Source organism: Notolabrus celidotus, chromosome 14 (assembly GCF_009762535.1).
Source record: "Notolabrus celidotus isolate fNotCel1 chromosome 14, fNotCel1.pri, whole genome shotgun sequence".
In the NCBI taxonomy this organism is placed as follows: Eukaryota; Metazoa; Chordata; class Actinopteri; order Labriformes; family Labridae; genus Notolabrus; species Notolabrus celidotus.
The window spans coordinates 26,245,429-26,262,746 of record NC_048285.1 but is presented as its reverse complement, the minus strand read 5'-3'; the positions used below and the strand labels follow the sequence as shown (position 1 = coordinate 26,262,746).

The following is a 17,318-nucleotide window of genomic DNA, read 5'->3' as shown; positions in this document are numbered from 1 at the left end:
AAGACGGGGTGATGACATAGAGGATTTCATCACTCCAAAGTGGGACTATAAATGTCTCTCTTTTGTTGGAGATATCAGTTTCTGGTGAAACAGCTTGTCTGTTTTTATCCGCTGTTAAACTGGAAATAATCAATTATCATTCATTAACTTACAAACCCAATGAACCCTTGTAAAATCTTAAGCGTTAAACACATGGCATAAAAATGTAGTGTACATGAAAGGATGCAATTCTTCTTCTAACGGGAACTTTTACATAACATGTAATCTCTTTCTATGAAAAGTGTTCATGTGAAATCACACTTGTAGGATGATAGAGTGAAACACTACATTTTACAAGGACTAAGTAAAGACCCCTTTTTTAACAATATTAATCAAGATATAAATGCAAACAAAATTCAAACTGTATTCTTATCATTTTCTCTCATTTTTGTAAAAACTGAAATCAGCTTGGTATGCTATCATTACATTGTGCTTAATATATTGACAGTACAGTTTTGGATTTGTTGGAATTGAACATACGATTTCCAAATACTTCACATGTGCTTCAATTCTGGGTTGCAATTGTGACGCATTATCAGCTATAATACTCTGGCTGTTTTCAAGACCTTTTTTAAAATAATATGTGAGATTTGTGCAAAATGCATACAAACTGCTGTAAGCACATACTGTGTCTGTTCATCATAGCTATTGTAAGAAATGTGCATCTTCCCTCTCATTCGCTTCAGTTGGGAGAAGAGCTGTTGAGTTTCTACAATAAGTGATTCCAGATTAAACAGAGAACAGAGTCCATTTTTGTCAAGAGACCGGTTGGATCTCTATTTCTGTCTGAGTTGCTACTCCTAAAAAACCTGCTGGGACTTATGGACCACATGTTGATAGGCTGTCTGTAAAAAAACACACACACACAGACTTTTACACACATGCAGACAGAAAGGGCTCTGCACGCTGCCAGAGTGATGAGGCCCGGCATTAGAGAGGGTAACACTATAGGGCAAGCTTGCCCTCAGTCCTGTCCTTCAGTGACATCACTGGGGTTAGAGGTACAGAGTCAGTATTGAACGGTGCACCATATTAGATGCTTCATGAATAAGACAAGGAGACTTGGATGCAGGGGAAGGGTCCGAAGAAGAGCAGGAAATGGATTTATGTGCCTCTATGACAGGGAGGCAGAAATTCAAAATATAATGAATCCATTCTAAAAAAGTGCATCTTAGTGAGTTAACACCACCCTATAGTAGATTGTCAGTAATGTTCTGTGGTATTTACATGCAGCTTTTTAAAGTATAGCACATTTTTGAAAAGGTGTCATCCCTGCATACTGCAGAAAATGGCACACTGTGAATCTTTTCTGCATAATATAAAAAGAACATTCCATAAAACCAGATTAAATTATATTTTTCTAAGAGTGGATTAAAGCTGGGGTTGGTAGTCAGATTTAGATGCACTTTTTGTTATACAGGTTAAAATGATCTTTATGTCCCGATGGCAATCAATACATAATGTGTTCTTAAAAAAGAGCATAAAAAAGCTGTTATCTACAGCCGGAGTAAACCTGGGAAAACACCAACCAATCCCTGCCATCAGGAGCCAAATTATGAGACCAATCAAATCCTGTCCTGCCGTTCTGCCCGCCTCCTGCGTGTACATTTCATGTTTGTTTGTGTTTTTAACTTTCACTATGATAATGTTTTGTTTTCTTACCATTCTGTTGACCCTAACAAAGTCCTCAGGTTTTTTGGCCCAGACTGGCAAGTCCACATCACCAACCATGGTCCTGTCTTCTCTAATCCCCAGATGGTATCCGCTGCTGTTGACGAACATCTCTGGGAGGTAGTAGAACTCAGGAGTCAGTTCCTGTGTTTGAAAGAAAGAGAGATGTTCATGTTTACAGCCTCACTGACAGGACCCCATCTGATGACACAGTTTTCACCCTATCATCACCAGAAAATTCAGCAAAGAACAAGAATTAAAATATGTGAGGATAAAGTGACAAGAAGAAAAAAAAATGAAAAAAATTCCACTGAGATGAAGTGAGAATTCAGGGGGAAAGGTAACACAAACAAACCACACAGCAGGCCCCGAGAAGGCGGTGAGAGGTGCTAGTCCAGTTATTCCAGGCAGAGGTGTTAGGTGTGTTAAATGAAAGTGGAACTGGGTAGAGTTTCTTTGCCTGGTCTCTGGGCTCTTGTGATGAGGTCAGGACCTTGCAGTGGAGGGGAAGTCAGCACTGTAAAGGAGCCCCCTACATAAAGACTGGTGTGAGTCCATACACTGGAGACGAGAGCAAATATTTACCCCAGTCTGAGACAAGACTATTCCTTCAGGGCATTTCATAGTGTTGAATGACACTATTGGACATTTCTATTTTTTATTTTTTTTAAAACATTTTTTAACCAATACGTTCCCATGATGCAAACTTAAAACAGTTTTTTCAGAGCTTATTCTATGATTGAGATTTAACCTCCCAAGTAGGGATTTGCATGTCTCAAACATACTCTGAGAAAGACTTTCCCAGAAAACATAGTCCAGCTAAGGGAATATTTTCATGCTGTTACATTTAGAGAATGCTTTGAATATCTTTAACATTCATGTTTATTTATTATTTGCCTTTAAGGTATGTTCTTATAAAGAATACCGCTTGTGCAATACACTGTGGCAGCTGACTAAAATTTAGACACCACTCTTAAAAGTAAGAACATTTGGATAATAGCAGTAAAAATCCAAAACTTAACTTTGAACAAAGCAAAGAGAAAAGAAAGAAGGAGATATCCAATGATTCCCTACTTTAAACATTTTTCAATTTCGGCTTGACTCTTATAATGCTTCAGTTTTGGCTTCATGGTTAAAAAGTAGTCAATTCCAAAAACATAGAATTCTTTGGATTGTTCATAGGTGCATAAATACAGATACATTAATTTAGAGGAATTAATGCAAAATAAAAAAAATATATGCATATTTGTATACTCTATGATTTTGCTGTCCTCACTCTGACCTGATCCTCCTGATCATACAGCTAAGAGAGGATGAGTGAGTAAAGCCTCTGCACAATGAGGCATATGCACACAAGGAATGTAGATCCTCTGCCCTGTCCTCATTAGAAAACATACACACAAGACAAGCTAAATGTGGCTGTCTGTCTCTTAGTCTGAGATTCAACTCCTTGTATTGGGCTTGTTTTATGAATGCAGTGTTTGTCAGATTCAGTGGTAATATGGACTTTTATATTGCCTGAGGGATACATTATGTGCAGAGCTTTTAGGCAACTATAAATCACTGGGTTTTGAGAGAGTTAGAATGACGCGGCACAGGGCAGTAACACTGCTGGTCTGCTGTTGGTCACATTTCACCCTTTGCACACGACAGGGAAAGGAGTAAAGCAGCCATACCTCTCGGTTTCCCTCAGACTCGTTCTCTCTCTCTCACACACACACACACACACACACACACACACACACACACACACACACACACACACACACACACACACACACACACACACACTTTCCCTCCACTTTTTTGTCTGTAAACTTCCTGCCGTAACTCACCACCAAGCCGGTAAAACTGCCAGCTCTGTTTTCAAGCCACCCTCCCATGGCAGCCATTAATTCTGCAACAGCATCGTAATGGGCTAACAAGTCAATCACACAAGCCTCCATTGCTTTACACTGTGTCACCTTAATGACATGTTCGTCAAAATCTGTCACCGGTGGAGTGCTGCTGGATTCCTTCAGACAGCATGGTGGCAGTTTTGTGTGTGTATGTGTGTTTGTGAGAGTATGTGTGTGTGTGTGTGTGTGTGTGCCCACTTCTTTCATGAAAACTGTGTTCTTCTGGCTGCCCATAGTTCTATGCCAGCTTTACATAACTGGGTTTGCACACAGAAATAAATGAGAGGTATGGATGCACAATAATGATGGGGTGTTCGACAAGGTAAGGGCTTGGTTGCACAGGATTGTTTCCATTTGACTTGCTCTTTTAGGAGGTCATCCCCATCAGGGGTTCAGCCTTCCTCGGTCTTGTCGTCATTACTGCTGGAGGGGGCCGGGGTTAATGAAGGAGAGACCCTGGTAAAAACACGCTGGCTTTTAATCAGAAGCCTGATGGTCTGCTTGGTGTACTGGGCCGAAACTGACCTTAACCCCAGACTCTCCGCTCAGTCTCTACATGGCGACTGTGCATGCCGTTTGTGTGTCTGTCAATATGTTTGGCCACCTTCTGGCATGCAGGAACACTTACTTTGGTTTAATTTATTTTCATTTTTTTAATTTGTACCATCATTTCCCCTCTTCAATCATAGTATGTTCAAACTCTAAATATAAAATGAAATGAAAAAGTTGAGTTGGGAGGAATTTAATAAAAGAGAGGAAACTTTAAAAAAAAGACCCCATTTAATTTGAATTATTTCTTCAGTCATTATAGTGACACTGTGTCATAGTTTACCCATATTGTACCATTTTTAATCCAAACAAGCCATTACATAATATGTTTTTGCTTCTAATGCATAATGGAAAAATGTTAGTAATCTAGCATTGTCCTGCACAGTGCACTGCCTCCTCTAATAGATCAGTGGCCATCTTCTGTGTGTAAAAACAAATGCATGCAGACATACAAGTAGTTGAAAGTAGGCTGTATTTGTTAACAGGGTGCTGTCTGACTATTCAGCTGTTCTCATGCTTGCAGCTTTCTGCCTTTGCCTCACATAGATTGTTGGCTGCTCTCCCACAGATCCTGGCGAGCAAAAGCCCTGTCCGTACATAAAAGACTACATTTTAAATAGCTTTTGTCATTAATGCTTTATTAATTGCCTGGGGCAACACTACCCGATGCAGGGTGTGCTAGAAATATATGACACTTTGAGGTCAGTGCATATTCCTGCTGCGTGTTATGCAGTGGGCAAAATGGAGGCGAATCAGCAGGGTTCAGCGTTTTCAGTAACTGCTCGGTGGATTTGCAGAGGGAGGGCTTTGTCTTTCTTTCAGACATAGCCTTTGTTCAGACTCGTGTGCTTGCATGCAGAGATAAAACATCAGTCTACCTCTGAAATAGTTTGTTTTTTGCATGAAATATATCAAATGTGCATTTCTAAATGCTTTGGGTATAACATGAACACTATGGGTCTTTGTGAGTTGCTATTTGAATAAGGCATTTATAATTAATGACATATATTTTTTAAGAACTGTTGAGGCTAAGGGGAAAAGAGAATTCAGTGAGTTAGAGGCTCTGTGTGGTTTTATTGCTGATCATACATTCTTTATTTTTCAGCTGTTAGAAATGATGTGGAAGAAATTTCAAGATGTAAAATAAATATTCTCAGATAAGATACCTGACATCCAAGCACAATAACACGAGTTTTAAGCTCAAGAGAACACATCCAGAAAATAAATAATTCTCACATATTCACTTCACTTTTTAAGCATTTGTTGCAGTGGTTCTCACCTTGACCTCAGATGTGTCCCTTTGACAGTTTCTCCAGGAGCGGGAGATACCCGAAAAGGTGCGGTCAGGGTGGTCGAATTTGTTGTTATTGGTACAAAGGAAGAACGTGGTGAAGGGCTCCTGCAGAGAAAGCAAAGAAGGCATCACAAAGGCCAAAGACTTCAAATCTATAGTCATAATTATCTTTTTCGTTATTTACTTTTCTGTTTTTCATTTCTGTTACTTTTTGGGAAGTAGAGAGTGTGGGAGGACATGCAGCAAAGGATTGTGACCAGGAGTCTGACCAGTGACTGCTGTGACGCGGACTATATATCAGGCATGTGCTGTAACTGCTGAGTTAAACCAGCAACCCTATTATCTGCATTTCAATTGCAAGAAACATACTCAGTATACTGATCACTCTGGTACTCTTTTGAAATTACCAGATTTCCATATTCCATGCGATTTATTAATATACCTGTGAATAGTCTGAATAATCTGCACTTTCCATTGTTATTTTATACCACAGACAAGCGGATCTCTACGGAAGATTTGTCATTCATTGTATCCAAGCCTGGGGGAGAATTAATTAGTGTTCTTCCTGAGTACAGCAAACCATAATGATAATTGGCTCAAATTTGGTTTTCTCAGCCTGGGATGGCAACCATTGCCGGTTGGAGCGGATGGATCACTCACCAGTGGAAGAAAGGGATTGTGGGAACAAACCCACAGAGGACAATCTAACTGCTGTCAAGAGAGCTCCCTTAGTTCATCACCCCCTTTCTACTAATGATGGGGGAGGAGGGGAAGTATAGTACAAGTTCTTAAATTAATGAGCTGACTTCAAAATCAAATGGACACCAACTCAGAAAAGCTGTGCAGGTTACAAGGGACTGTTTTGTGGCAGAAAGATTGGGAGGGAGCTTGCATGTTTCTTCCTTCTCTTCCAGAGTAAATGAGGACAGTGCTCAGTAACCTTGATGGACATGTCTCCAGCGCTCACTGGGTTGCCTGAAACACATAAACCTGTCACAGCAGCCCCTGTAAATCATTACCCAGCCACTCTTTATTTAGTTCACATATGCTGGTTTACTGGCCTGTGAAATGTGTTTTCTGAGCGCCATTGGTCTAACTCAGACCCAATCAAATTGAGCTGTCGAGCTGTTTCCTGTGCAGAAGCCGACAGACCTCAAAGTAACAGCATCATCAAGCCTGACAAGTGACCATCAACTAATGCAGAGTCAAAAATGAAAGCTGTCTGAGGAAGTGAGTTTGACTTCATTCCTATTCAGATGCTTGACTAATTTGAAGATTTAAAACACAGTACATTAATGGCGGGGAAGACAGTTGAAGGAGTGATTTTACTCACTATTCTGACAAGCCAGTGCAAGGTGGAAGCAGCTGTGGTGTAGTGGGAACTGTAATGACAAGGTGGTGTCTGGTCGTCTTCCCAAGTCTCATAGTGTTCAGCGTAAAAAGCTGCACGCTTTGGATTCAGAGCACCAACAGGCTGTAAAGAAAAGGAAATGAGAGGTTCAGGTCATGTGATAAACTTGTCTTTACCCAATATTTGAGTTGTTCACTCTAAGCTATAATTAGGAAGTAGTACAAGGGTAGGCTTTGACAAGGCTAACATCAACTTTCACAGTAGTTATTTTACCATTCTAGTATTCACATAGAGTTGAATGCTTGAGGAGATGTGCTTTGGTATTTGGGTTTAATATGCTGTATAAGTTTTATATGTGCTCTGAGTTTAGACTCAGACAGTAAATTGGGATGCTTTACTTTACCACATCATTTTTATTTATTTATTAAATTATCAACAGACATTCTCACTGAAACAACCCTTAATCTGGAAAAACGATTATTCATGCAAACAGGATTTCAAGGCTTAACATTGAAATAATGACTAAACAGTTCAAGAAAAAAATGAATAATAATTAATAGATAAAACAAATACAATTTTAAAACTAATGAGATAGAAATTCTAAAATCAAAAGTAACCTGAAGGTTGTGGTTGACTGTTTTGAATTATATAATGCACAATTCATTATAACACACCACAGCAGCTAATGTATTCATTTCCCATAGATTGATCATACTGTCTTAAATATCAGGATTGAATCTCTAAGTATGAACATCATATTCAAAAGAGCAACGCCTCTTTAGAATTCATTGTATCCTCAGAAAACTAAAATTGTCACTCCCAGTCACTCAAATCCAAAGTCACAAGCTATGGTTCAAAATAGACATGAGTCAAATATAGCTTTAAAAAAATACAAATCAAATTAAATATAAATTTCAAAAACAGGAACTGTAATAATGTAGACCTACCCTATCTGAAGTAACAGAAATGCTCTGAGCCAGGTTTCAAACACTGATGTTCATGTGTTTTAACTTTTCTGGTTATGGATCCAAAACTACGGGCAGACGGCAAACACAGAAAGTAGGCTATAGATCTGAGGACTGTAACAGGCACATGTCTTGACAGTATATCAACAGTATAGTGAAAGACAAGTCCATGAAAGGTTTTATATTCAAGGGTTTTAAGATCTGAGAAACTGCATGCCACCATGAGTACTTTACAGTGGATGTAATATGAGCTCCTTTTTGCTTGTAAGTCTTAACTGCCTTCTCATTACAAACTCACAAACTTAGATAAGTGTCCTAAGGTCATCAAATATCATTTTGTCTATATTTGCTCCAACATATTGATTGTTTTTTGGAAGATGATGGTGTTTTTTTGAAAAATCTTTAACTGTAAGCCTTTAATTAATGTGATAAATACAGTTCACACCCATAATATACATACAATCAGAAGGCTTTTTCATTAAGACTGGCCAGTTGTCATCTCTATGGATCAGTGCATCGCCAACTATCATCAAGTATATGAAATAAGTGGAGATGTTTGTATGTGTAAGAGAAATTTTAAATCCACAATTAAGTCTTTGTTTTCATACTGTGCCATGTCAGCAATGTACTGTTTTATATTTTCTACCAACATCAACTTCAGCTATTCTGAGTCACTTACTTATTAAGAAACTGTAAAATTCACACCAAAAGCTTCATGGTAAGCCAATGGTAAGTAAAGGCATCACTTTCCGGCTTCAATTGCAATTAATGCATATATTATAGTGTATGCAGAAGCAAGAACATGTAAACCAGATGGAGTTTTGGTCTAGTGACAGATGATTCACTGCTGAACTAAAAGCTCATGTAGAAAGTCTGTGATGTTCAAAAATGTATTGAAGACCAAACAGAACAATAAAGACAGAACTTCTACTTCAATTTAAAAACCTGCATATAGTGTAAACTACTTTACAGTTTTGTATTTTGGGTAACAACATAATTGAGCATAATTAAGAAAGATAGACTTTCTGAGTCTAAGTAGTTCTCCATTAGGCTGCATGAGCTGAGGCCAGTAGAGATGCTGGGGGAGAGTTCAAGGCAGACAAGGAGCTTTACTCTGGGATTTGTCTGTCAGACCCCATTATTCTTCTGAACCCTAAAAAGTTCCTGTTGGGCTGTCTTCTGTCTGAATTTACAGGGGTACCGTGGCATGGGGGAGCAGGGTGGCGCACTGAAACTGGAGGAAGGAGATACGAGTGTCTGCTGCTAAATGTTGTGGCTAATCCATGTGGATTAACCCTGGCTGACCTGATTTACACCCAACACACCCACCAAGCCATACTTCACTCAGTGCTGCTACTCCTGTCTGTGTTAATAGCTCATCTGTGCCACTGGGCCCTGCTGATGGAAGTAACTTACACTTAATCAAAAGAATGCTTTCTTATATTGCAACATCCCAAACTATAGTTTTTTAAATTGGTGGAACTGAATCAAATTCAGTTTTTTAAGGTTAAAAAAGGGTCTGAAAGTAGGCAAAGTTGGTTACTTTTAATAGCAAAAAAACCCCATTCCAGCTTGGAATTTAACAAATGTTCAAGTTACGTATGCATGGATCAATACTGTATCTGTAAGCATCAAACCAAACCAGCCAAGAAAGAAGAGTCAAAACTGAAAATGTTAGAAAAACCTAAAAGCATGTTTATTTGTTGTTCTGAAATAACTGCTGCTTAGTGTATTGTGAGGATATTAAACTATATACATCACAAGTAGTGGTATGACAAAACTCCAATCATTACATAGTCAGTCAAAACCTTGCAAAGTGTGGTTCATTGTTTAACTAAAGCCTCAGTAATAATGTCAATATTGTACTGACACCATGACTGTTTTTCCCTTTGGGGGCTGTTTCATTTTTATGTGTTTTTAAGGCAACAAAATTACTCCCATTAAACATAAATTTAGCGGTGAATAAATTGCTTTCTCTGCCCTTTCAATCACCCTGTCCAATATAAGAGCCTTGCAGGCGTATTGGCAGTCAATATTAATATACTCAGTCTCATTGAATCAGTTGAAAAGGGGGAAGGGAGACTGGTAATGCAATCAATTGCAGTTTTTTTCTTACCTAAAAGAGGCAACTCAAAGGTCAGGAGAAATAATATTAAAGCACTTAACTCCAAAAGGTCTAAAACTGGTGCCTATAAATAAGCCATTAATTCTAACTTTATTAAAATAACTGTGTTATTCTCCAGGTATTTGTGAGCAAATCACAGAATTTCTTGTTCATTTTGAAAGTTATGGTCATATGCGTGTGTGGCACAGGGCACATGCCTGAGTCAAAATTAAATGTGGCCAGGTCTTTTTTTCATTCTTCCTAAAAATCTAATGGCAGCCCACATCAGTGTTAGCACAATTGAATAGACTGAAAGAGAAGTTTATTGAGATCTGCGTAGATTTATGGGGTGATAATAGCCCTGCATGTGACGTCTTGGCCCAGCTGGCTCGGGGTGCAAGCCACAAGATGTCTCGCACTCTGTAAAACTGAGGCAAGGGTTACTAATGCAGGTTAGATCTATGAAAGAAAGTATGAAAGATCCAGGTAGTCCATATAACAGGGTGAGGCAAATAAATAAAAGACAGCAGCAGGTAGTAGTAATGAGCGTAAGAGATTAGCAAAGCACACACAAAGGGTTTCAGACCCAGAGTCCATAAAAGGTTATTACAGTTTTAACTTGTCCATTTTAATATCATGGAATTAGAAGAAAATGGAAAACAATCTGGGTCATGTTATTATGGGCATGTGTATGTGATATGGAAAATATAACAGGATCAGAATGCCTAACAGGATATTAAAAACAAATATTATACAACCCCAATTCCAAAAAAGTTGGGACATTATGTGAATGTTAATAAAAACAGAATTGAATGGTTTAAAAAGCATTTCAACCCTAGATTTAATTGAAAACAATAAAGAAACATATCAAATGTTGAAACTGACAAATGTTGTGTGTTATAAATTTGATGCAGCAACACATTTTTTTTTTTTAAAGTTGGGACGTTCTATTTCATCAGCTCTCCTTTGAACAATCTGTAAATGTTTGGAAACTGAGGAGATCAGTTTCTGGAGTTTTGAAAGTGAAATGTCCCATTCTTGCCTGGTACAGGATTCCAGCTGCTCAAAAGTTCAGGGTCTCCTTTGTTGTATTTTGTGCTTCATGATGCACCAAATGTTTTAAAAAGGTGACAAGATGGGACTGCAGGCAGGCCAGCTTGGCACCTGGACTCTTCTATTACTGAGCCATGCTTTTGTAATACAAGATCCAGGTTTGGCATCGTCTTTCTGAAATATTCAAGGTCTTCCCTGACAAAAGGCATTATGTGGATGGCAGAATATGTTACTCCAATACCTGCCTATTGTGTAGCATTAATGGTGTCTTCCCAGGTGTGTAAGCTATGCATACCATAGGCACACGTATAGCCAAGTATGTATTTGGTAATGCAGTCTCTCACAGAGTGGTGAACCTTTTCCCATCTTTACTTCTAAGAGACTCGGCCTCCCTTGAATGCCCTTTCATGCAAAGTCAGGTTACAAACCTGTTGCAAAATAACCTCATTAGTTGGGAAATGTTCCTTCATGTGTTGTGACGTCAAATTTTAAATGAGCTTATATTTCTCATAATACAATAAAATTGTTAAATGTCATCATTTAATATGTTGTCGTTATACAACTTTTTAATGAAGTTAGGCTTGCATGGGAAGTGTACATTAAAAATGTATATATTCTATTTCTGTTTTCTACAGAAACAAAGCAAAAAAATAAGGAAAAAGTAGATCCAATATGCTGTTCAATGAGAAAAAAAACTTCTAACAAGCACTTCTTATTTTTTGTTTTCATTATCAGATTTATTGATAAGTCCAAGTCAGGCTTAACTTACCTTTATTCAACAAATAATCACCTCTTTCCTTTCCCTGCAGTGCATATCACACAGGCTGACAATGAAAACAACTTGTATAGGCAGCTCCAATGTTGCTCCTATCTGAGTTCATTGCTTTTATAACACCTGACCCAGTGAAACATATCAACACAACTAAAGAAAATGTGATCAAACTAACATTAGTTTTCATATTCTATCAGGATCATTTGTAGTGTTGCACTCCTAAGATGCAGAAAATAAACATTGCGTTTGGTGAATGGATGTGTAGAGAGAGCCTCCATTTCTTTGGTTATATGTAAGAGGGCTTCCAAAGAGACGCGTATTGCATTTTATATTTCAAAATAAATTACATTACAGTATGTTGCTATGGTGCTCTGTCAGGAGAAGTCGCAGTCGTTTTTGCTTGCCTCGTTGGAGGCAGGGCTGCATGCAGCTCCAGTCTAATGCAATCAAAATGCTCCAACTCAAGACAAAGCAGATGTGCCTCCAAACAGCCTGACTGGAGTGGAAGTGAGGATGAAGAATTCTCCATAATAGAAGAAAAGCATTGAAGGTTTTTCTTAGCAGCCAAGCTCAATCTTCATGTGTGTCTCTTATAGATCCTCAGTTTTTACCTTTAGTGTCTCAGTAAAAGCTTCCAGAAGGAGAGAAATGAGTCAAAATGTGTGTGAGGGAGTAAAAACTAACAATATCAGGGTTATTCAAGCAATTCTGTAACGGAAATGATTCCAATACTTTAATTTAACCCTCCTGTTATGTTCAGGGTCAGATTGACCCTTTTCAAAGTACAACAATGAAAAAATGACATGTCTGTTTGCTTGAGTTTGTTCTGGTTGTGTTTGCTTGAGTTTGGTTCTGGTTCTGTTAGCTTGAGTTTGGTTCTGGTTCTGTTTGCTTGAGTTTGGTTCTGGTTCTGTTTGCTTGAGTTGGTTCTGGTTCTGTTTGCTTGACTTGGTTCTGGTTCTGTAAGCTTGAGTTTGGTTCTGGTTCTGTTAGCTTGAGTTTGGTTCTGGTTCTGTTTGCTTGAGTTGGTTCCGGTTCTGTTTGCTTGAGTTGGTTCTGGTTCTGTTTGCTTGAGTTGGTTCCGGTTCTGTTTGCTTGAGTTGGTTCTGGTTCTGTTTGCTTGAGTTGGTTCTGGTTCTGTTTGCTTGAGTTGGTTCCGGTTATGTTTGCTTGAGTTGGTTCTGGTTCTGTTTGCTTGAGTTGGTTCTGGTTCTGTTTGCTTGAGTTTGGTTCTGGTTCTGTTAGCTTGAGTTTTGTTCTGGTTCTGTTTGCTTGAGTTGGTTCTGGTTCTGTTTGCTTGAGTTGGTTCAGTTTTTGGTTGCTTGAGTTTGGTTCTGGTTCTGTTAGCTTAAGTTGGTTCTGGTTCTGTTTGCTTGAGTGGGTTCTGGTTCTGTTTGCTTGAGTTTGGTTCTGGTTCTGTTTGCTTGAGTTTCGTTTTTGGGTTAACCCTAACCCTAACCCTAATCATAACCCTTACCCTAAACCTGACTGGATGAAAGGCTAGAGGCATTCAGAGGTTCCTTCCATTTTAGGCAATATATACCTTCAAAGCCAGCTAAATGCAGCATCAAAATCTGGGCAGCATGTGACATAAGAGGTGTCTCCTGTTAATTTATCAACATCACTTCAAAAAAAAAAAATCTAAATGAAATAAACAAAAATCTATGTCATGCAAAACTATTGTATTTATATTTAGGTCTTTCAAATGTACAATAAAAAAAGCTTCAACATGAATTTTCATAAAATACAAGTGAGTTATTCTCATTGAACCATGATCTGTGAGGATTAAAGAACACCATTGCCCTAAATATTGATTTAAATGGTTAGTAATGGAGTTAGTAATCAGATTAAAAATTGTTTATTGGGATTTTTTCGAGTTCTCACACTTCTGGATAATTAAAAATGCCCCGGGTCAAGTCGACGCACGAACATTATTGCTGTCCCCAAGAAACTAACATAACAGGGGGGTGAAGAAAAGATAATAGAAATCCTCTCGAGCAACTTTTCATAGAAGCTTATCCCTCAAAATGCTGTTTCACAAAAAAGACCATGTAATACATTTTTGTCTGCTGGTGAAGAAACAGTTATACCACATCTGCTTATCCACCTTCTCGTGCAATTAAGTATATTTAAATCACATCATTTAACAGCTATGAGGAAGATTAGCTTCCGCCTATCTATCATCCACTTGTCAATTCTTAACAGAATAATCATTAGAATCTAATGAAACACTTCACTGCACGGATGTATCTGACATCCAAATATGCAGAACTCTGGCCCTGAGGCAAAGCCATGCAGTGTTCAGTGCACTGTTCACAGATGACTGAATGCCCAACCAGCAGGTAATTGTAGGTGTGTGCAGTAGGTTTGGGTGGCTGAGCTCCAGCAGTTAAAACAATGCTGTCCATCAAGTGGCAGTCTCATGTGATTGACTAACAAGTCTCAGGTATGACAACGACCTGTGGGAAAGAGAGCCTACGAAAATTATGAAATGCCAGCGTGGGATAATCTGAGAAAATTTTAGGCGTATTAATAATGCTTCACTTCATGTAATTGGTTAGCAATTACAATTTAGCTTTATCAAGTGTATTAAGCCCTGAGTAATAACATGACAATTTATCTTCATAATACTGCAGCTCACTGAGCGCTGGAGTGACAGATGATATTACATGAGGAGATTTGATATTTTTCAACCGCAAAAAAAATGAATGGGTGAATTAAGACAGGAAATTAATCAAAGCCAATCACACATACTACTCTTTAGTAACAGACAGATATATGGATCAGAGAAAAACACATGTAAAAACTGAAAGTTATCATAATCGGCATTGAATGCTTGTTTGGACTTGCACACTTCTTTGCTCAATCTGAGTCAGACTCAAGTTTAACTTTGCTAAATTCAAGCTCATTCATCCAAGAGAAGTTCTTGTGCAAGTATATTGAAATTTGAAGTTTAGCATCTATGTCAAATGGAAAAAAAGGAAGACAATTATACAGAAAAAATATGATAATGACATAGGTTTCAAAACATGTTTATTTTATGTCAACATTAGAAATGGTAACCAGGCTCACTGTAGTTACCGCACACACCCTGTCTTGTACATAGCCACACCCACTGGACACTGAACTTAGAGAGACACTCACAGTGAAATATACAATGAACAAGTCTCTAGAGACTGAGCTGCTACTTCTGATCCATAATTGAACAAAAGGGCAAGCCAAGCAGAGATGAGAAGTGCGGGTCTCTGTCCCTCCCTGCTACACTAGCTGTGAACTTTTGGAGGTAAGAGCCCCGGGGTTCCAAGGACAACTGTCAGGAGACTCGGGCTGTGAACTCATGCTAATGAAGGCAGCTCAGGCCTGTAAACAGCATGAGAGGATGTCACTGAATACATTACAATACATAACTGTCTCCCCAGGGCAGGACGGGCGCACATGGCTCAGCCCGGATCACCCCCCCTACCCCCAACCCCACCTTCCAGCACACACATCCTGTGGCTCTCTCAGCCCACCTGGATGCCCAACAACCCAAAGCCACCAAAAGCAGACAAGTGCTGAGATGATGTTGGCAAGACATACAACTGGGCTGTTAGTCCTAAAGGTTTGAGTTTATTGAAACAGTAAGATGTTCTTCAGGGATACAATGGGAGCTCTATCTATCTTTTCAACTTGTCTCATATTCTTTGAGTGTTTCAAACTAACGTTCCTCTTTTCCCTTTCATAGTTCTCCTCATACCCAACTATAAAAAAGACAGCACAGATAGCTCAAAAAGCAGAAAACTGATACAAACTGCTTGGAAGTGAGATTTGCAAAGTGAGGCTTTTACTCAGAACGTTGGCGCTTTGAGGAAAACAAGAGGGAATGAGGGAACGAGAAAGAGAGCGAGAGTGAGGGAGCTCAGACAGGAATGCAACTGTTTTCAGGTCAGTGAGCTGCAGTTTGCATGTGCAAGAGAAAGAGAAAGAGAGAGAGAGACAGAGAGAGAAGGGGGTGGTAATCAAGTAAACCAGGGCACAGTTTGTGGTAGAGTGATCAACAGCCTGTGCCTCCTCTGTCAAAACCAGTGCAAACATTATCTCCAGGGTTGAGGGGCATTAGAGTCATTGTGTATGAGCTTTTGTGATTTGGCAGTGTTAGCAAGATTCTCACTGCAGCACAGCTTGATGCATTTTTGACCCAAGCCATATTTAGAAAGACTTTCACTACAACCCTGTGTTAATGACCTGCTTTCACAGCTTCATTAACCTTGAAAGTCAAATCAAACAAAAACTTAAATTCTAAATTGTGGTGTTTGAAAAAATTTGCAAATGTGCTCTATTGTTGATATAATAAGGATGTGTCCAGAGTTTGTCAATATCAATTGTGAAGGCCAGTTTTATTAACAATAAGAAAATAAAGTTTCTGTCTAACACAATATAAGAGTTTGTTTTTAAACACAGTTAACTGATTATTATGGAAATCAGAGACAGATCCAGTTGCTGCTGGTTGCCCCTCCTTCTTTATGTCATACTGAACAGTAAATGGCCAAGGGATCACTGTACCTTTGAGAGATCTCTGAAGTTCCCTGGCAAGGTCAGGTCCAGCTCCTCTGAGTCGTAGTTGGTGAGGACCCAGGGAAAGACCGGGTACTGGTTCAGGTCATTATATGTCCTCCCTAGACACATAAAGTAGACAGAAATCTGTGAGTGATGAAGGGTTGGAAGGGAACAGAGGGGTTGAAAGCAGGGCAGGGTACACTTGAGGCTTTAGTTACTTTTGGGGATCAGCATGCAACATTCCAACAAGCCCCCAATCTCAGGGCCCTCAATCAGAAGCACTTCCTGTCTCATACTGAGTCTGCCAGGGAAAGACGCACACTAAAGGCAAGTTCTCTCTGCTATGGTAGTTTTTTTTCTGCTCTCCCAATGTCTCTTCCTGTTGAGTGTACTTTATCAACAGGGTATAGGAATTACAGGAAGTCTGAGGAGTCTGTCTTCAAGTTTATGAAGTTCATGAGTGTATGCTCGTTGTGAGGAGTTGATAAAATTTGAGGGATATAGATTCCTCTCAGGGCCATGACTTCAAACGCCTGAAAAATCACAAAAAGCCTGATGCACTGATTGGCCAGATGCAATTCCCTCTGTGCTCTGGCGGTGGGAATATGGTTTTCAGATGGTAGAACGTGTCAAAGGAAATTCATGGGAAAGCCAAGAGCATGTACCATGTTGTCATTAATGCTGGCTTTCCCTTTGAAGATGACACTGATACAGCTGTGAGGTCAGGTGGTGGGCAGTCATAATCCAGGATTGGGACAGGGCTTTGGATGGTTTTGTTGGAATTTTTACTACTGGTGATAAATCATGCTAAAAATGTAAGGCTCAGAGTAAGTCAAATATTTTATTTCACCCAACAGCTTTTGAGAAATACAGGGAAATATGGATTCTGAATACTAGGGCTCCAACACAAAGAACTATAACTGACGACAATAGAAAACCAGCAGTGCTGAGATAATATCTGCATCCCTTCCAGATTAACCTGCTGCGTACCCTTTGAGATCCTCTTCAAGGTCAAGAAGTTTCACAAGGTACATAATCCCTTGGCTACTACTTATTGCCGGGGCAGATGTGCAAGGATCCTTCAAA

General features: G+C 39.1%; 1 protein-coding gene across 1 annotated transcript in view; it reads right to left on the bottom strand.

Annotated features, from left to right (window-relative positions):
- The window catches only part of nbeab (neurobeachin b), a 203,060-nt gene that overhangs the window by 16,541 nt on the left and 169,201 nt on the right, over positions 1-17,318 (bottom strand). The window contains exons 44-47 of the mRNA XM_034701544.1: positions 16,239-16,351; positions 6,785-6,925; positions 5,437-5,556; positions 1,702-1,854 (exon numbers count right to left, since the gene is read on the bottom strand). Of these exons, the coding sequence (XP_034557435.1) occupies positions 1,702-1,854; positions 5,437-5,556; positions 6,785-6,925; positions 16,239-16,351 (527 nt within the window). The remainder of the gene's footprint in view (positions 1-1,701; positions 1,855-5,436; positions 5,557-6,784; positions 6,926-16,238; positions 16,352-17,318) is intronic.